At 40.4% G+C, this 20,843-nt stretch overlaps 1 protein-coding gene and 1 long non-coding RNA gene across 3 annotated transcripts in view; one reads left to right on the top strand and one right to left on the bottom strand.

Annotated features, from left to right (window-relative positions):
- USP47 (ubiquitin specific peptidase 47) overlaps positions 1–5,388 on the bottom strand; it is a 59,678-nt gene extending 54,290 nt beyond the window's left edge. Inside the window, exon 1 of one of the 2 annotated variants that reach the window (XM_075163182.1) lies at positions 4,911–5,388. In XM_075163182.1, the coding sequence (XP_075019283.1) occupies positions 4,911–4,949 (39 nt within the window). In that variant the 5' untranslated portion in view covers positions 4,950–5,388. The remainder of the gene's footprint in view (positions 1–4,910) is intronic. The other variant, XM_075163181.1, reaches the window with a different exon arrangement.
- Positions 5,389–5,503: 115 nt separating this feature from the next.
- Positions 5,504–18,529, top strand: LOC142088157 (uncharacterized). Its single transcript, XR_012675750.1, has 3 exons — positions 5,504–5,653; positions 7,390–7,557; positions 18,426–18,529. It is a non-coding gene; the product is annotated as an uncharacterized LOC142088157 (long non-coding RNA).
- Positions 18,530–20,843: the final 2,314 nt, after the last annotated feature.

Here is a 20,843-nt window from a genome sequence, read left to right as displayed (position 1 = left end):
AAACTTTTTTGTTGTATGCTGAAATTTTGAGCTCAAGAAAGACAGTGTAAAACATCACAGTGACAGATCTTTAAAGTCTTCCCTGCTTCCAGATAACTACTTCACAAAACTAAGGATTATACTTATACTACTGTACTAATTCGATTTAGAAACTTTAATCATCAGTGACCCACAAAACACTAGAAAAAACTGTATTTCCTGTTTGTGGTGATGTTCAAAATGTATTACCACAGCAAAAAAAAAAAAAATTAAAGTGATATGTTATTTAGTTGTCAGATTATTCTACTGAGTAATAACTTTAGCTAGCAGCATTTAAAGACAGAGGTTCCAGTACCAAGTATTACCTAAGAGGTAGTTGGTAGCTCTTAGGCAAAAACTTTTCATCAGATGATCTCAAGGTGCTATTAGATAATTATCTTGATCATCTTTCTCATACTACAGCTTAAATACCCAGATGTATACAGCAAGGGGAACTAAACTGTGACTGAGAAGCCCGATGGTTGAAGTCAGCAGGGAAAGATCTTGCATTCTACTCTCATGCCTTATTCACCAAACTAAATTACTACCTGAATATCATTCAGAAAGTGTCTGTTTGCAAGGAACAAATGACTTGGTGGAAATCTGTGTGGATTTTCTGTTCGTTTCCTAAATTTGATTTCCAGAATATCTGCTCAGTCAATTAAGTAGTCAGTTTCTTTATTTGTCACAATCATACCTTTATGCTTTACAACGGAGCACACCAGAAGGAAAGCAGGAAAAACTGATAAATTACACAAGCTGTAACCACTTGTAGAATCTCTTAATACACAGGAATGAAAGAACAAGGATGTCATCAGCATTGAAAAGAACAACATCCCTTTACTAAACAGAATTGCAAAATATCTTAATCAGATTCCTGCTCTTCTAATGAAGAAGTTAGAGTGATACCCATCAAGAAACATATTTTATTTATTCAATGCAGAAGATTAAAATGGATTCATTACTGTAGGGATGAAAAGACTCACATTAGTTCGCTGAGAGAGAACTCACACTACCTTCTTTGATTTAATGGCAGCAAGTACAAAGCATATATATATTTATTCTGACAGGTGTACTTTGGATAGTTCATGCTGGAACATGTTGAGAAAGTATCTGCACAGCATTTATTTAATTAGTGGCATAGACACTTCAAAAACCTCACAGCAGAACATACTTTTAATAATCTGCCCAATTTGGGGCAATATTCACTAAGTTCCAATATATCTTGATTTTCAAGAAAAGACTCAGTAAATTTCACTTCCATTACCAGTAAACAAACACATGCATCTAACTTTCTCATTAACTGTGTTGATTAGAATATTTTATTATTTTCCATTTGAGGTAGATTGCCCAAAATAAGTTTCAGGACTACTTTTCCTCTCAGAAACACTGAAAGCCATAGAAGTGTCTTCCCTTCTAATAGCACCATTTTCTATTTATTTCCATTATTATCTTACTTATACTATTCCCCCTCCCTTCCCAGCATTACTGTTTTACTAGGCTAAGGGGGGAAAAACTGACACCTAATAACAAAGCAATTTTTAAAGAACATGTTTAGCATTTACTACCAAGGTGCAGCAATGTCCTGTATGTTACTCAATGTCTTCTGTTTTATTGGATATAAAAGAAGACTAAATGGAATGACTTATCTTTTAGATGAAGAGAGAAAAGGAATTGAGGATTGGAAGGAAAAGCAACATGGACCAGATCACACTGAACTCCAGATCTAATGAACAGGAATTCTCATTGCCCCCACCGTACGGAATTACCAGTCACACAATTACAGGAACAGTTGGGAAAGCATTAGGCAGTGGCAGGGATGCAAGAAAGAATTTACTAAATGCCTGTGTAACTTGGGCAAAAATCAACATAAAGAGAAATCCCAACACTGCTTTAATACATCTGTTCCAAATGAAAAAGAACTTTATGCCAAAGTTATGAGTAAGAGAAAATAACAAGGACCCGATTACCTGTACTTGAGAGATGCAATGTCCAAAAGAAAAACTTTCATAAGAGACTAATAAAAGATATTCTAAGTGCAGCAGTGAAACTACTAGTGTTTTGTATCCATGAAAACATGCTATTATTCTTTACAAAAGCTAATAAAAAAATCCACGCAATATACTTTGAAAACAACAATCTGAGCTCCTGTTAGCATACACAGATATATATACACACACACACACAAACACAAACTGAAGACTTATAAACAACCTAATACCTATCTTTCAATTCTTAAAACAGAGGCTATTAATGTCACAGATACCTCCTACTACCATATCTACCATGGCACCACGTAAGCTTGTAAACAAGAACGAAAATCCTTTCCCCATCCACTCCTTTAGATGATTAGTCATTCCCCAGATCAGCCTAAAGCAAACAACATTACACTACTTCTTGCTCTTTTATGCTGGAATGCAAAGTAAAAATACGGTTGGGTACTCATCTTTAGCAGACATTGGTTCACATCCCAGTTTAATCTTTGAAACAGCACAAGACAGTGAGCTATACAACTAATACCAACTCAGCCCCTTGGGAAGGGACAAAAACCATTAACTGTAATCCTTTACCCATCCCTAAAGGGCAGAACTGAAACTCCAAACAATCTGCTTTGCCTCCAGCTGCTGATAATGGCATAATAGGAATATTTAGGAGAAGGCTGTTGAGAACTCGGAGACCTGGAGAATTCTGTTTACCAATAACTCACAGTGTTCTCTGCAATGAGACTGTTAATGAATCTCAGAAGGACTTAATGCGAATGCTGTAGCATAAGATTTGCTAAACTTCCTATCACTGAAATAAAAATGAGAATATACTGAAAAACATTGGAAAAGCTGAAGATAAACTTCTATTACTATATATATATATAAGCAGACAGGCTTAACACAAATAGTTAATCCTCCTCAATTTGATTTTTCTTATATTCTGTTCAGTTTTGTTTACTTACAAAATACATGGAGGCACAATAAAGAACTTAAGAAAACCTGCTGAGAAAAAGCACTAGGGTTATCAATGTACAAATTTTATAGATTTCACGCTGTATGTTTAAGATATCCATATCTATAATAATTATATCTATAATCTATAATAATTCATGTTCTTTTACCCATACTTCCCCTCCCTACAGATAAAAGTGCATTCAAAATCCTAGTCCAATGAGTCAGTTAAAAATACACATCTGAATCATACGTATATTCTGAATACAACTTTAAAGCCAACAGGGATACTATTAATACATATAAATAAAGAAACAGCCTCAGCTTTTATTAATCACCTTGTCTGTTCCAGTTAACTGCAACTAATGCCACAAGGTTTCTTCTGCCAGTCTCCTTTATCTCTATGTTTGTTTGTTTTCAAAATGAAATATTTAAGTATATTAGCTACTATCTCCTATCCCTGGTCTAATGTTTTTGGAGATTGTTTTTAAAGCAAATATTTAAGCATACTAGCTACTACACTCCATCCCTTGTTTGAAGTTTCTGGAGATTTCTCTTTCCTGTAAAAAGACTTAACATAGTCCTTTAAACCTTAGGATTTTAAGAAAGCAAACGAGAGGTAAAGTTTACTTTTGTCCTACATACATCCTGTACTTACTTGTACAACTGTATGTCCAAAAATTTGTTTCTAAAATGCAGTATTGGTATTTGTTTCACAGTTATGCTCAAGGATACCGTTTAAGGATCATCACCTCTTTTTGCTAAACTCTACAAAATTTAAGTCCTTTCCTCACTAAGCTTCCCGTAAGAATATGCAATGGAACAGGTGGATGTAACAAACCACTGACGTTTGATGAAAAACAACAAGAAAAGTTTGAGTAATTTATGAGAACAGTAAAACTGTCAGAAAAGTTAGCTGAATATGTAAGCATACCTGCTCATGAAATAAAGTTTCTGCTAATGCTACTCTACAAAAAAACTGTTTCCAACATTTCACGCCATCACTCGAAGACTCCTTCCCCTGAACAGTATCGCTCTTACTTGACACGTGTCATTTGCCTATCGCTGCAGGACAGAGGCTCAGCCTTCCTCTTTCACGCAGGCTCTTATCTTTAACCTATGGCCAAAAACAAGCCTTCACCCTTCCTCCTGCAGCACAGAAGAGATGAGGGGCCCACAATAAAGGAAACTCAATCCACTGCTGAGCCGGGCCACATTTTCTGCAGCACCCATCGCAGGCACTACAACCCGTTTTCTGCAGCGCTTCGTACCAGCGCCAGGGAGGCACGGAGCAGCCCCACAAACTCGGCAGCAGTCCCCCCGGCTGCCATTTCGCACGCCGACCCCTTTTCCCCAACCAAGGACGCCCTCGGGCACCCAGAGACCCGCCTCGCCGCCGGGGCCTGCTCTCTCCTCTCTCAGCTCAGGGTCCTCACCCGGAGCCTCCGCTTCCCCCCAGCCCGGAGGCGGGCTGCCCTCCCGGAGGGCTCCGCACAAGATCTCTGACACAGGCAGCGGCCCGGCCCGCGGCCGAGCGCAGGCGCCGCCGCCCCGGCCCCGCCGCCACGCAGGCCGGCCTCCCCGCATGCCGCGACACAGACAGGTGCAACTCTCCGGCCGCCTCCGGGGCCTTGCGCAGCCCAGGCTCGGCCCCGGCCTTCTCCTCCCCACACCAGCCCACAGAGAAAGGCCTCCCCTTCCCCCGCACAGCACCATTAACTCCCGGCCCGGTCCCTCACGGACCAAGGGCTGCCCGGCCCCCTCACAAAGACAGGCCCTCCCTCTCGCCGGGCCTCGCACCAAGACAGCGAAGCCGAGCCAGGCCGGGCCTCCTCCGCCCCCTTCCTCGGCCGGCCCCGGCACCCTGGGCCTCCCGCACGCCGCAGGGACCACCACCGCCTCCCCCTGCGGCGCCCGGCCCGAGGCTTCTCCCGCCCCGACCCCGCTCCGCCTCACCTCTTTGGGGACGAGCTGGTTCTCCTCGCTGGGCACCATGGCCGGTGGCGCGGCGCTGGGCCCGCAGCAGGCTGAGCTGAGCGTCGTCGTCAGCAGCGGGAGGCGGGGGGACGCCAGCGGCTCATCCTCCTCCGCCACCGCCGCCCCAGCCGGCGAGGGCAGCGCCACAGCCCCCGCCCCCTCCGCTACCGCCAATCAATGGGGAAAATGGCCGCCGCGCCACTCTCGCGAGAGGCGGCCCGGCCCCACCGCGGCTCGTCTGCCCCCGCGCTCGCCTTGGCGGGGCAGCGCTGCCGGCTCTGCGCGGCGGCTGTCGGCGCGCTCCCCTGCCCAGCGCCGGCTTGCCCGGCTGAGGTGCGCAGTTGTCGACTAAGTATACGAGGAACAGTGTGGGAGACGCAGCATATAACCCCCCCCAGGCGGCCAGGGCAGAGCCGCGCGTCCCGTCCTGCTGCCCGCTGCCGCGCCCCGCGGCCGTAAATGGCGCTTGGCTGTCACCACCTCCCCCGCCCCCCCCCCCCCCCCGTTACTCCGCTCCTGAGACCAGCGGCGGGAAACGCCGTCCGCGGGGAGGCCGGGACGGGCCTCAGGGCGGGCTGGACGCGGGCGAGGCCCCTGCCGCCGCTGTTTGCCTTCTCGCCCTGTCTGTGGCGGTGTGGGGCGTCCCCTCCGCGCCGCGGGGCCCCCAGGCTTGCAGCGGGCGCGGGAGAGAGTAGCAAGTGATTAAAATTGAGTTGCACTGGGTAAGTGAGGAGGCAGCGTATCCAGACATCATGGCCTGCAGGTGCGGGAGGGAGCTTATAAGGGCCTCCCGTGGGCGTGGGGGCCTTTGCCCACTCATAAGAGCAGGGCTCACCAGGCAGGCCGTTAGTGTGCTCGGGCACTGGGCCTCTGTCCTGAGGTAACGGGACATACGGGAGCCAGCCAGCCTCCCGCGCCATGGAGGTCTGCTTTCCTTCACGCAGCTTTGCAGCCTACGAGGGGCCCTTGCCAGAGCCAAAGGGTGCAGGGGATGTGGGCTGCAGTTTTGGTTTGTTTTACTCACTCTTTTTCGTTACATCTGGATGTAACTTGCTGGTGCTTGGCTGTGGGGTAGGAGACCAGCAGAAGGGGTGAAAGAGTAGGCATGGCCTGATCTTGCTAACACACAGGCACTCTTCTTGGTGGCCAGAAGTTGTTCTTTGAAGTCATACTGTGAAGTTAAGCATGTGCTTGCTTCTCTGTAAATTTAGGGCTCGTAGTGCATTTTCAAAGGAAATACAAGATTATTTCTGTTGCATCACTTAATTGTTGATTTTTGTCTACACCAAGCTTAAATATATGTTTTTCATGTCATCTGAGGCACACTAAAAGCCAGATACTAATCATCAGAATGACTAAAATGCACATTAGAATAAAAGTAATTACACTTTAATGTCTACTTGACTGCAAGACAGTTTTAAAGTAAAAAACATTCTACTTAGCTAATGAAGAAGGAATGGTATATGGTAGTTGTACATTTTTGTACAACTATTTTTCTCATTATTTTAGTGTCCTCTTGTGGAAAAATGCAGAATTGAGGATACTTTTTGGTTTTGTGTCCAAGAAACTTTGTGGTTTGGGGTAGTTTTTGAAACCCATTGTACTGAAGGTTATTGGAAATCTATTGTGAAGATTTAGTAAAATTAAATGACCTCTTCTACCTTTTCACGTTTAAAGTACGTAACTTCTCAGATTCCTCTCCATCACCCTGCTTTCTCAAAGGTGAGATAAGTAACACGTTATGGAGTTAGGATATGCTATTAGTCTTCATATTAGTGTAGTATTTTAACACTTTAAAAAAGGCTTCAAAGCAGTCATTTCTGTGTCTAACAACATCAGTAGTTTTATTTTCATCTTTCAAGTGTGCTATGGTAAGTGCTAAGTTTTTTGGTTTTTTTTTTTTCCCCAGTTCTGCTCCTTGAACTAAGCACAGAACTCTCCTCATTGAAAACTCACTCAAAGCAGTTTTAAAATGTATTTGTGACCTGTTTTTCATTACATAACTTAATGAGATCAAGTTAGTTATATAGTAAAGGTCAGGAGGTTCTTTGAGATGGGAGCTCTTGCCCTCTAGTTTTAAAATATGTTGCATGTGAAAGCCACTCACCTTAGACATTTGAGCTCTAATATGATGAAATCAAGCATCAAGGCAGGAACCTGGGAGTCCGTTGCTTTTAATGATACTTTATGTTAAGCACAGGGTTGTGTAGAGCTACCTCTCTACAACAGGGAAAAGTGTGTAGAATAGTTGGGGTTTTTTTAGTAGGAAAGACCGTATGGAATTAGCAAATTCATGTCTTTTAGAAAAGAGGGTTTTTATTAATGCTTATCAGCTGCGTTATTGATTAAAAGGTTTGAGATTTAGTTGGGTTTTTTTTGAGGGGGACTTTTATAAGCATCTTGGTGTAAGAAAAGGTATAATTGCAGAAGAAATGAAAAATGGTATCAACATTTGTAGATATTTGAAGAAGCACAGCTGCCTGGTGATCTTCTGTTGTCCAGTGGTGTCCAAAGATCCATGAGATTAGTGAGCAAGTATTTGAGTTGAAGAGCCAGAAGAGAGACATAAGCTTGCAATAGAAGGCGATACAATCATCAAAGCACTGGCTGGGAGCCTCCAACAGTGGTATGTGACTGATGGGCCTGGTGTTACTTTTTTTTCCCCCCCTCTTTTTTGCGGGGACACACACACCAGAATCTCTGGAACTTGGGGGATTCTTCCTCTGTTTCGTAAGGAATCCAGAATTCAGGAACGAGAAGCTTTCCTGAATGTTACTTTTGAAAGTTCTTTTGACTTTCTGAAGTGTTATGGGTTCTTAGGGGTTTTTTTTTGCTGCCATTTGTGCTTAACAAGGGGGAAAGCTGTGGGACTCGATGACTTTAATTAAAATATATTGTTCTGTTGGAATAAAGAGGTAGCTACCACAAATATGTGCCTACTAGATAAGAATCAGGTGTTTGTTTTTTAAAGAAATACTCTGTTAGATCCTCCTGCCAACCTTTAAAACTGTGCAAACATCTGGTGTAGCGTGTATGCGTGAAACATCTTTAATGGAGTAATAATATCTAGTTAATAATTAAATCTCCAGGAGGTTTTGTAATTTGTAGATGCTACAGTATTTAATCTCTATGTGAGACTTCTTAAAGAGAAATGTTCAGAATTCAAGTTTCATGAAGGGAATCCTAGCCTTACGTAAAGACTGATTTAACATACCACAGGTTTAACTTGTTATTAGTGTGAAGAAGAAAAATCAAACTAAAATTACGATGGATTTGCAGTTACAGGTAAATTTCTTAGGCTGTTGATTGTCAAAATATTGTTCAGAGATGCATTAATGAGTGTCATAAGTGTTGAAGTGTCAGTTTTCAGTCAATGACACTTGGCTAGTTTTAGTCAATACAGTACTTATCACACTAATGTATGCATTGTATTAATGGAAATGTAGTTGTGCAACATCGGTGTGCTAGAGTAAATAGCAGGCCTTCATTAAGAGATGATGAACTTTTAAATTAGTCTGTGGGAACAGGATACCTCTCCCTCTCCACAGCCTGTTTAAAGCTTATGCTTTAATCATTTCTCCTTCTCTGTAAGAATTCACACACTCCTATCCCAACACCTGTATCCAAGATTTGATGAATAACGAAAAAAGTTTTAAAAACTAAATGGAGGGAGGGCTGCCATGTAGCTCTTTCAGATGCACAGTTGTATGCTAAGAACTCTAGGGGTGCAAAATGTTAAGAAAACAGGTAAATGTCAGAATACAAACTGATGTTGTCTTTTCCAAAGTAATATTATCCTACCTGTTAGAAATAGAAAGCCTATGTAAAGAGGGTTGGGTAGTCTAATACCATTGGTTTGGGATGTCTTCTCTGAAATGCTTCAGTTTTGATTTTTCAATTAAGCTTTTGGTGGGAGATCCATTTCCTGTTTCAGAGGTTGATGGTCTTACTTGTAGAGCCAGCATTGCAGTGCTTGTTTTCTTCTGTATTGTTCTGTTAAAAAAAGCAAAGCAAACAAATGAACAAAAAAAACCAAAACCACAAAAAACCCCCAAAACCAAAACCCAAACCCCCCTCCAAACCTGAAGTTTGCAACCCTTGGCAAGTTGCTAATGAATATCAAAATGACATAGCCATTCTGTATTTGCCAGCAGTAGAAATATAGCCAATGCTGATGTAGTGTTCTTTTAGAGCTCTTCTGCACTGTCAGCACTTTAAGGAAACCCAGCTGAAGGCCTCTCTCCTTTTCAATCTTTGGCAAGTCCACGTCTACTGATAGGAGATGTGTGAAAGTTCAGGCTATCACAGTCCAGCAGTTCATTGCACTGCTGGTTACTTTGCTGTTTGAGCTTCGAATAACTTTTCCAGAATTGCACAGGAAGTTTTGAAGCGTTTCTGAAAATCTTCTCTGAAAATCTGCAGCCTACTGACTGCACCATCCAGTCCTTGCAATAAGAAAAAAAAAAATCAGTAAAATTGGCCCTTATATGGATGGAGCGAAAGTAGGGGGAGGGGAGAACAGGGAACAATTATTAGGGAGAACAAGAAGGATTAATACAAGGTAAAGAAGGAACAATTATAGAATTCTGCATCTTTAAAGCTGCTTTTTGCTGGATTTCCATTTCTTTGATCTTAGCTCTCTAAATATGAAGCAGGACAATAAAAGGCCAAAGAGCAAAATAAGATCTTTAAAAAGGGAACACTGATTAATTTTAATTCTTCTGTAACTATTGTTAGAAAGGGGCTTTTATATTTTAGCATTTTGGACTGTTTCTTGAATGTATTAAATGCTGGAATCAAAGACAAGGCATCATTAAATAATTTTCAATGATCTGTGTCTTAAAAAAAAGAGAGATTATAGTCTTCCATGTCTAAAGAAGTTTATGCAGAATTTTAGGAAATAAAAAAATCAGTTTCTAAGGGTTGAGAATGCTGTGGGAAATTAAAACTTTAAATGGGAGATTTACTATGGAAAAAGTATTCTTTTGCTTTAGAAAGACCATTGTAGTAAATAGTCTGTAGGTCTAGTAGCTAGATAAGCAGCCCTCTGAAGTTAAACTTCATGAGATTAAAAAAAAAACCTCACTTTTAAGTTCAATGCTAAACATTGTGTTCTATGTTCCTAAGTAGTTTTCTACTATAATCTTTATGAGCATGCAAGTGCTTTTTTGTCCTCTGACACTGTAATTCATGCCAAGACCTTTTTAATCAAAACCATTAGGGGATTATTTTAATCATAAATCAGCAGCCAAGATTCATTGACATTTGTTAAAGATTATCTTCTTACTCTGGTTTCAAGACACTGAGTGTTCAGATATTAGCTTGAGAAGTTAGTTTTCTTTTCCTTGATAGCATCCATCTTATGTATGAATTCCCAAATGGGTTTGAAGCTGAAATTACAGTTGTAAAGAGAAATATAAATCCTGCAGAGAATTTTGCAGGACCATAGATTCCTTTATTAACACTGAATTCTTGCATCAGCTTGACTTAAGATTTTCAGCATTGTGTACTTTAAAACTACAGAATAGTTTCTAGCATGAGTAGTCTAAACAAAACAGAGTTCCAGGGTATTTAACCTCTTGATGCACTTATCAAAACCTTCCTGGTGTCATTGGCAGTAAAACACATGCACTAGCAGGCCAACTTCCACTTTGTGCGGTGAGAGTTTGGAACCAGATGTGGGCTGGTATCATGTAGAGTTTGCGAGATCCGAGCAAATCTCACACAGAGTTTGCTGGCTTAGGCTCATGGCCAGACTGTAACTCTTCTACCTAAAATGTGTGCAGTAGCTTGAAAGTCTGCTGTCGTCTTAAATGTGCAGACTAGTAGAGTGTACTGCATACATCCTTTCTGGAATACGGGCCAGTATGTTATCTAACTCCACCTCTAAGGCTGGGGGGTGGCAGAGGGGAAGGCATCTCTATGCACAGCAACATAGCAAAGGCTTATGTGTGGGAAAGCAAGACGAGAGGAGAGTTGCCTTGAATGCATACCGTGATGGTAATGTCAGTCACCAAAGTGGTTCAGTTATTTCAGAGGTTCAAAAAAAGCTCACAGTGACAGAGGCAGTATATGTAAAAACATTGAATTAACACTTACCACATATGAGGATTGCTTTTGGAGAGTCACCGTAAGAGTGAAAAGGCAGCACTAAATAAGACTATGTAATGTGCAAAAATAATAGTAGCTTAGCTTCACATGGGGTTGCTCTCAGTAAGGACACTCAAAGTATTTATAGCTGCCCTTGGGTCCAGGGGAGTTAAATGGTTCAGGTTTGCATTAGGGGTTCCCAGTGACCCTTCAGATTAAATCTGGTGACGTTTAATATTACGAGCAAGTACTAATTATACTGCTTACAGCTCTTTGGGCAAGCAGGAAGTGGTTTCCCATCCTCAGCAAGTCCTAGCACATGGGGAACATTCCTTCATCCCAGATTTAAGATCGTAGGTGGCCTTCCCCTGGATGAAACATGTTTTCTTCACATTTTCTTTGTAAGGTGTCATGATTATCAGTGTAAAGCGGTAGCTCACAGCTGCCTGGGCCTCACCCCCTCCCCTCACTGAGGGGAGGGAAGGAAGTGCAGCACTTGGCATCTTTTGAATGTGCTGTCTCATGGCTTTAAGTGCAAGGGCTGTACCTGCAGTAGGATCTGTGTCCTGGGCTGCCTTGTGCTGTGGTCTGCCCTTGGCCTCTGCCCTGCCCAGGAGTAGAGACCTGCTAGCCTTCTCTACTGGGACGGGGGCGGAAAACAGGAGGGGGCTGTCACCTCTCTTCCCATTTCTCCATGAAGGCTGCTTACTGACAGTGCTTGACACTGCTCTTTCTGCTTTGCTCTGTGCCCTCACCAATAATTTTCTTCCACTGGTGATGGGAGGAGCTTTGTATTTTGAGGAGTATTGGGGTGGGCTAGATTATTTTACAACTGTTTTGGGATCGCTAGGGGGAGGGGAGTTGCTCCGCATCTGTGGTCATTCCTTGTGCCAGGGCTCCCTCCTGCCCATCACAGGAGGGCCATGTGTCTGCAGCCCTGTAGCTTCCTGCTTGTGCAGTCTGCATAGCAAACCTTGTGTCCCCACAATGGTAGGGGCTCAGAGTGTCCTGCAGTGAGATGTCTCTAAAGTAGCTTTTAGGTAGTATGTGCATAGCTGTTGGGAGGCTTGGTCTAAAGCCTGCTGCTGGCTCTGTGGTTCTCCAAGCTCAACCTTGTCCTCGTTTTGCAATAGGCTGTCCCCTGAACATCTGCAGCTTTCTTTGGCTTTAAGGGCTAGTCTACTGTGGGGGTTGCTAAGCTCTTTCTTGCATGAATTAATGTAGCTTTACCTTTGGCAGCAGCAAAGGGAGCTGCCAGAGATCTTGCATAGCATTTAAAATGTCAGCTGCCAGCACTGGAGCTCTGGCAGGGGGAATGCTGTCACAGGGCGAATGCAGGGAATGTCAGTGTGGACACAGCATGAGTCAGGCTGGGCAGGGACTTGTGTACAGAGTATCCTGACGTTGGTAAAATGCCCTTTGAAATCTCCCCGCAAGTTGTCTCCTGTGTTGCTTGCGTGATATATATAAGGAAATGCTACTGGCTCTTGACTGTTGTGTTTTGTGTTCAGACCTGAATGTAAGTAGCCCGTCAGAGTGTCTACACTGATAAAGTAATCCTGCGAAACTGGTAGTCTCTCTTCTGGTGAAAGATAAAGGCAAAGCACTACCTAGTGAGAGTCTTAAGAAAGAATGTAGTTTCTAAAAACAATCTAATTTTGTTCATGTGTATGTCAATTCAATGTTTTTTAAATTCACTTTTTTTCCTAAATGTTAAACATGGGAAAAATAAATAAAAAAATTTGTAACTACTGTCCTTGTTTGTCATCATTGCCTTTGTGAGAAGATGCCTCTGGAGAGCAGGTGTGTTTCCTCAATGTTTTGATTAGAAGGCTTGGCTGCAGAACTTAGCATAAATGTGCACACATTTCAAATTTGAATCTCCTATTTGCTGTTAGTGTGGGAAGTAAATTTCTTTTCATATTGTTACTTCTTTGCAATGAATTGTGCCAGCTGTTATAAGTTAGATGCATACCCATTTGCCTATCACCTGTGATTTAAACCAGGCTTGTTAATTGGGCCTGTTAGATGTAAGTATGTCTAGCAGAGATGCCCAGAGAGGTAGAGACAAATTCCAGATCATTTGGATTGGATCCAAATCCATTCATGAGATTGAGCTCTTCAGCAGAGGGTTCTTTTATATGGTGATGTTAAAGGAAGAGGTCTGATTGGGGTATTTTGTTTGGCTGGTTAGTAATGTAGGGTGCATCTGTGGAATGGATCCCTTAGATATAATAATAGGCTGCGTACTGTAGTATTTACCACGGTGTTTTACATATGGAATTAATCTATGCCCTTCCTTGCGCAGGAAATGTGTGCCTTTCATGCCCTATGTCTTTGCATATATGCTGGTTTTGTATTCCTTATGGTAACAAAAGATTTACATTAAGCAGCCCAAACCAATTTTAAATACTAACAGGCATATAGAACTGTGCTTTTGATACCCCCAATAATGGAAATACTTGCTGGAAACCTAATTCCAGACTAGCTGATGGGAATGCTGTCTACCAGGGTAAGAGTGAGCCAAAAGCATCCATGAACTCTTTGATGTTCTAGATTTACTTCTATATGCAGGAAAACTTTCATATACAATAAAGACCCCATCCTTTTCTGGGGATCTATGTCCAAGATTTGGGTTGTATTGCAGATTTTTTTTTTTTGAGTCTAGGAGGTTTTCTGAAATGGGGAAAGTGCAAGCCTCAGATCATCAGAGGGTTATCATCAAAACTGCCCAAGAAGTTATAAACAAAGATAAAGTCAGTCATATTTGTCCTTTAGGTTTTTTGTCTGTGCTGACCACTGAATTCTAGGAAAAAATAAAAGCCTGGCTATAACATACTTTTCTAATTGCAAAATTTTTGCTAATACCCTGACCATCCTTCAGTTTTATTGCTACTCCCTTCAGCCTTTTCCTGTTCTTGCTGGTCTGAGATTTTTTTTCAAAGACAGGCTGAAACTATAGTGGCCTTTTGTTAATCTGCTTTTTGTATTCCCATATTATTTATTTTCATGTCTGAATTTATTCAGGATGGCACTACTGTAGTATACATGTTTCAGGCAGGAAGAGGTTAATGAAGGTTTAACTATCTCATAAAAACATTCATGTTCTTGGCAGCCTTGGGATGGTCGTTGTTGCCTGCAGTCACATACAAGGACTATTATCCTTTTTGATTGCCACATTTCTATACAGCCAAACTAGATTTAACAGAATCTTTAGAGTCCTTTTTTATGTTCCTCAGCAGTAATAGCAATTTTATGGTGCCTCTCTTGAAAATTGAAAGGGCAACTTTTAGTAAACAGTTAATCAAACCAAGAATTCCTATGTTAAAATGAATAAAATAATGTTCATGAAAAGGTGTTTTGAAGATGTTTTTGTGATTTAATTTTTGGAAATGAGAAATTCGTGGCGTAAGAAACAATTCTCAAAGCCTCACTGCTAGTTGGATTCTGTTTCTTTGGTTGCTTAAGCCATGGCTTTACCTTATGATGAAGTAACTAGCTAATTTTTTTTTTTTTGATTTGAGGAAGGGGAAAAAGTGAAAGGAGTAAAAATTAAAGTGGACAGGCTATTTTTTTTATTTCCAGTGGAAGTGAGTATTTTGGGAAATTTCAGAGTAATTTGTAGTCACTTGTGCTGTGCTGGCTATTTCAAATCCATCATGTGACTGAGAATGATGCCACTCAGTGCACTTGGATTGCTTAATGACTTTTTTCTAGGCAATGTTATGTTGTAAATCATAGTTAGGTAAGATGTTGTTTCAACCTCAGAGTTAGTTTGGTACTAATATGCAGTATGAAGAAATCTTGTTAAAATTGTAATACCTGTGGGACATTCACAGACAGAACTAAAGAGCTAGATAAGACGTAAAAAACAAGCCATAAAAAACAAGCCAGTATTTCTTACGCAGTACTCACTTCATCTATATAAAGCCTTGAGATGTGAGAAGTATGATATCAAATACATGGTTATGCTGTTTGATCATGTTGTCCCCATGACTATTTGCTTGTGTATGTTTCAGGAGTTTGTAACTGTTATTGTTAAATACATAACATGTTTAATGTATCTAAGCATTGCTGCAGCCTTAAATCTTGGAAATAGCTGAGATTTATGATTTTGAACTACCCATTTACATTTAATTGCATTTTCTTACATTTTTAAGGGGGAGTGCTTTTACATATTATATGCTACTTTTTATTTATTAACATTACCTAGCACTAGTTAGCAAACATATTCTGTCATAGCTGAAATATCTAAACTTAGAGGTTTGTATCAAGTATGCCAATCCTGAGTATGGTTGAGTGCTGCTATTTTGAAGCCAGAGAAGGGAATCTTTGGGTTTTAAAACTGAGAGTAACTCAGGCTATCTTTTCTGCTGTAAACTAGATGTATCTATACATTAAAATAAGCTAGATATTAGAATCCTGTTGTGAAATGTTAACTGCAGCATGATGTCCTTTTGTTTCATTGAATTTATAACATGTCTTAGTCTCATTTAAAAAAAAACCAAACAAACAACAACTTAAGATTTTCTTAAGAGCACAGTTACACTTTCCTCTATCACTATCCTAAGAGGCTTGATGTGATTAGGTTAACACCTCTCTCTGGGTATGCAGAGAGACTATTTTTATTTTAATAGTACGCTTTAACATCGTATTAACAGTGTTTCCTTGTGGTTAGTGAACATTATATCATCAGAAAGCATGTGAAAAGAATATGGAAATTTCAGGTATGGGAACAGCATGACATAGCTGCATGTGAACATTAGACTTTACTATGCATGATGTAATTCATGACACTTAAAATTTTGCAACTTACTGTATATACTAATTTTTTTTTCCACATTAATTTCAAGACTTTTCTCTTTTCCTAAGCTAAACACGAAAGAAGGAACTAAACTTGCTTGGTTTATGTAAATTTGAAGCTTAGCTTGATGATAGAGAACCCTGCAGAAAAGGACATGGCAAAGTGAAAGGCAAATCCAAAAAGTTTGGAAAAGAGTAGGAGACAAAGGGAGAAGAAAAGAAAATTAAATCTAATCTCTGTAAAATAAAAGAGAACCTGGATGCGTGGGTAGCCGTGACAGTGATCATAAAAGGAATGAACATCTTTAAAAGAACAAGCATGATGCAGTCCAGCTGCTTTTTTTTTTGTTTCTGTATCCAAAGATATTCTGGGAAGAACCAAAACACTTCTCCATGGGCCTTTATAGGAAAGAAGGCAAAAGCAATCAAGCTACTTCCTGGTACTGTAGCAGATAGTGATAATTAAGAAAGCTTTTGATAAGAAAATCTACTATATTATAAAAATGCTAAAACATTAATATTAAGTTGAGCAAAACCATTTCTGCCTCCTTTCTTTATCACAACAGTCGTTTGTTACTGAGAAAACTGAACCTAACGTACTGAATCACAGAGGCAGCTCTAGGTGTCGGACACCTTGCAAACAGGAGGTCCATGATTCTGCTGTGAGCTGTTTTGGTGGTGGAATCAGAGCGAAGTTTGAGAAGAACAGGAAATTGCATAAGGACGTCTCAGTTGGTTGTTTACTAATAGCCAATGCCACTGGAATAAACAGCTGTACAGGCAGTACAGTGTCTCTTTTGTCATCTAGTCTAGCAGCACTGGAGATGAAAACTTAAAGCTTGGACCTTGAATTCAGTGAAGGAAGCCTAAGGGGCAAGGGAGCTTTTCATATGACTTTGAAAACTGAAGCAATATGCAGTAGTTTTGATCATAGACAAGAGCGTTTTAAATCCAGAAGTTGTTTTTGCCACTATTGCTCTGTAAACAAAACTTCAGTAGAGAAACATGAAGTTGAAACCCTTGCCCCACCTCTTACCTCCCAAAAAAACCACCTCCCATGTCTCTTCCGCTATGCTCTAGGGGTATTTTACGGTTTTCTCAGGCGTCTTTGGACAGAGAAACCTGTGATGAAGAGAGACAGGTTTCGCACTGCAGTATGACATCAAGATGGGGAAGAGAAATTCCTCAACAAGAGAGTGTGCAATGCAGACAGAGACCTTTCTCAGTTCTCCAGCCTTAGCCACCTCTTTGTTAAGTAGGAAAAGATCTGCAGACTGACTCAGTGACTAGACCTCAGTTTGCCTTGCAGAATTAGAACAAGTAATGATAACACAGGAGTGCTTTCCTTAGAAAGCATTTCCATTAGAAGCTACTGGTGATGGTTTCACATTTTTTCTAAGCATATGTAAACATTTGGATCCACTAAACCTCCTCCTGCAGGTGTAGTGTTTTCACAGGAAAGGGAAAATCATGATTTCACCAGGTCACAGATATTTAATGAGGTAATCTATGTTCAGATACTGCTTAATTCATCTTGTTTATTTACAGTGAAAGGTGATTCAGATGCTGAGTTTTCTAGAACACCATGCATGAATCCAGTGCCAGAAAACATGAGGCGGGGGGAAACACCAAGAATTTAATAAGACTAAAACATCCTTGTTCCACTGCTGAGCAAACTAAAAGGAATATATTCACATGGATTCACTGGATATTGTGTGGCTGACTTATTTCAGTATAGTAGAATGTAGTGAGTGGCTTGGAAAGAAATATGCTCTTATATTGAAATTATTACACTTCTAGCAGAGATAAAGAATGCTTGATTTACCTTACTGAGGTTTGTATTCTCCCCAAGCCTTCTGCACAATAACGTGCAGAGACCTTTGTGCTCCATTCTACATCATCAGCCACTTAAGAGGTGGTATAAGAATGTATCTTTTCATAATTTCTGAAATGGGAACAGTTTAATTAGGTTCTTAGCTGAATAACTGAAGTTCAGTGACCATGTTTCAATGTTAATGTTAAGTTCTGTAATTGGAAAGAAAGGTCAACTAAATAGGGAAGGATTTTGTCAGCACTATAGAAAAACCTTTATGCTCTTCTTTTATGATAGGAATTGTCCTTACTACCATGTCATATGTGCATCTTGGGTATCTTTGAAGTCCTAGAATAACTTATTGTAGGTTATATTTTTTGTTATTTTCAAGGAACACCTGGAAAGACAGTGTTTCTGTGTAGTTAATAGTGTTTTGGCTTTGCTTTTGGGAAAGGAGAATAAGAGAGACAGAAAGCTGAACTGAATGAAACTTTGTTGGATTTAGTTCTAGCAAATTTAAAGGCGTTTAAAGTATGAGAAAGAAATGCTGTATGTTCTTGCTATTTTAAAAAATAATTTAACACTCGTCCAAAAATAACAAGCAATTTACTTGTCTTGTTAATCTTTTATTTTTGTGACAAATTAGTTTCTTTTTCATTAAAAGAATTCATACTAGCTTTTGATTTAAACACTGCAGCTATTTAAATAAAGCTCTTATTTACTGGTACTTGTATGTTTTCTACAGAGCTCTATATTAATTTGAAATTCGGTATTTCATTTATATGCAGGGAACATGATCCTGCTCCTTCATCTGGCAGTCTGCACCACCCATATATTTTTTTTAATCTTCAGATGTAACCTTCTTAAATACTTAAGGCATAGCTCCAACAGAACAGTGGTAAGCCGCTCTTCTGTTAACTTTGCACTCTCTCTTTTCTAGGTCTTAGTGAAATACTCAAGGTGCTTTACTTTTCATAGTCTGAAGACCTTGTTATTCAGATAAGGCACTTGTGTTTTCTAGCCTGACTTACTACTGGTTTTGAAAGCGCAAATAAATATTGAAGAAGGGATAAGGTATTAAATGCACTTTGTTCAATTTGTAAAATACAGTAACTTCAGGTTCCTCTTTATATAGAACTGTTCAATGTTGCTGATGAAAGGGAAATCATGTGCTTTCTCGGATGTTAACAATAGATGGGAAGGCAACATAGGGATCCAGAAAAAGGAGTAAATGGGGAGTGCAGTTTCATAGCTCTGGTTTTGTGATCTCAGTCAGGTTTTGTGACTGGTTTTTCCATTTGTAGTATCGAGGCAAGTAACCTGTTCCCTAAGCTATTGCTGATTTGTGTGCAATGTTTGTATGTAGAAGCAATATGGAATGCCTGGGATAGCATAGTCACCATGGCCAAAATACAAGCTTCTGTAACAATCTCTTATTGCAAACTTACTATCTCCAGTAAACTAGATTTTTTTTTTTTGTCTGAACAGATACATGATAAGCCTTTTATTATTTAAAATGGAGTAAGAGTAACTGGACTAGCAAGGCCATACTGAAAGGGGTTAACATCCTTCATATGGACAACAGTGAAAGTGAGACTTGTGAAAAAGTTGAACAAAACCAGATTTGGTTAAATACTGATGGCAGAAGTGTTCCTAATTAAACAGGTAAGGTGAAGATAACATGCAGGAAATAGAGAAGGCAAGAGAAGATATTTTTCAATTTGGGAAAGTTACTAAGTAAGTGCAGAAAAGGTGCCGGCATTCCTACATTTCTACACTTCTACTCACTTCCACAGTGCCAACTTAATCTGCTTGCTATTTTTGATCTACTTTTGACAGAGTTCTTATGTAGAGATAGTATTTTGCTTTTCTTATATAGCAACATTTGCAGCATAGAAATTCTTCCTTTGTTCAGTTAGCACTTAACATACTGGAATTTGGATGTTTAGATATTACTGTAATAAGTTTAATAACTTTAAGAGTTTAGTCCTCTAATAGTTTTTGTAAGTAGTCATTAAGCTATTCCTCAAAAGCTTGATGCTCCAACCTTATGGAAAGGACTGCTTATTTATTCCTTGTTTTTTTATAGAGACTTTGCAAGTAATTTGGTAGCATTTTGAAGTGAACAGTCAGAAGGATGAGATCTCAGTTAAAAGCAGAGGACCATCCAGATGTTCTCTTCAAAATGAAGTCGCTTATGCTTTATGGTCTCTTCAACATGAAGTCACTTACATGTTCCCACCTAATTCCGGTAGGACAGAACAAGATACAGGGACTGAATAAGAGTATTATAAAGACAGTTTCTTTGATCATCTCTTCCTATGCCCCAATCGCTAAATTTCTAAAATATGCAGGGTGCACATACAGAGTTGAGTTCAGATCAAGAATGTGTGTTCCAAGTAAATCTCTAATTATTACTATTTACTGTTTTTGGCTCACTTCATGGAGCAGTCTCTTCAAATGCATATAGTCTGTGGATGCAAAGTCCTGAGCACCACTGACTTGTTCTGCAGACCTTCTGTTGGATGGGTTGCACTATCTGCAGATTTCTTACTGTCAGAGAGAATTTCTGCAAGTGATATCCTACATTCCCCAAAATTAAAAGTAATATGGGATTCCTTTTGCCTTTGCTTCCATAAGATCTTTCAACAGTTTTTGGCTCCTCTGTGGTTATTTTGCTGTGTGTACTCAAAATACTTACTTGCTGTGCAGAAATATTTACTGCAGCTAGGTGTCGTGGTTTAACCTGGCAGGCAGCCAAATACCACGCAGCCGCTCGCTCACTCCCCCTGCCCCCCCTCAGCGGGACGGGGAAAGAATCGGAAGGGTAAGAGTGAGAAAAACTCGTGGGTTGAGATAAAGACAGTTTAATAGAACAGAAAAAGGGAAAATAATAATGATAATGATAAAATATGCAAAATGAGTGATGCACAATGCAATTGCTCACCACCCGTGCTGACCGATAACCAAGTAGCGATCGGTACTTCCTGGATCACGCCTACCCTTCATATACTGAGCATGACGTCACATGGTATGGAATACCCTATTAGCCAGCTGGGCCGGCTGTCCTGATTACGTTCCCTCCCATCTTGTGTACCTAGCTCAGTCAGTAGGCAGGGGAGCTGTCCTTGGACTAGGAGGGCACTTAGCAACAACTGAAAACATCAGTGTGTTATCAACATTCTCCTCATACTAAATCCAAAACA

The sequence above is a fragment of the Calonectris borealis genome, chromosome 14 (assembly GCF_964195595.1).
Source record: "Calonectris borealis chromosome 14, bCalBor7.hap1.2, whole genome shotgun sequence".
Classification (NCBI taxonomy): Eukaryota; Metazoa; Chordata; class Aves; order Procellariiformes; family Procellariidae; genus Calonectris; species Calonectris borealis.
This window is presented reverse-complemented; position numbering and strand designations above follow the sequence as displayed.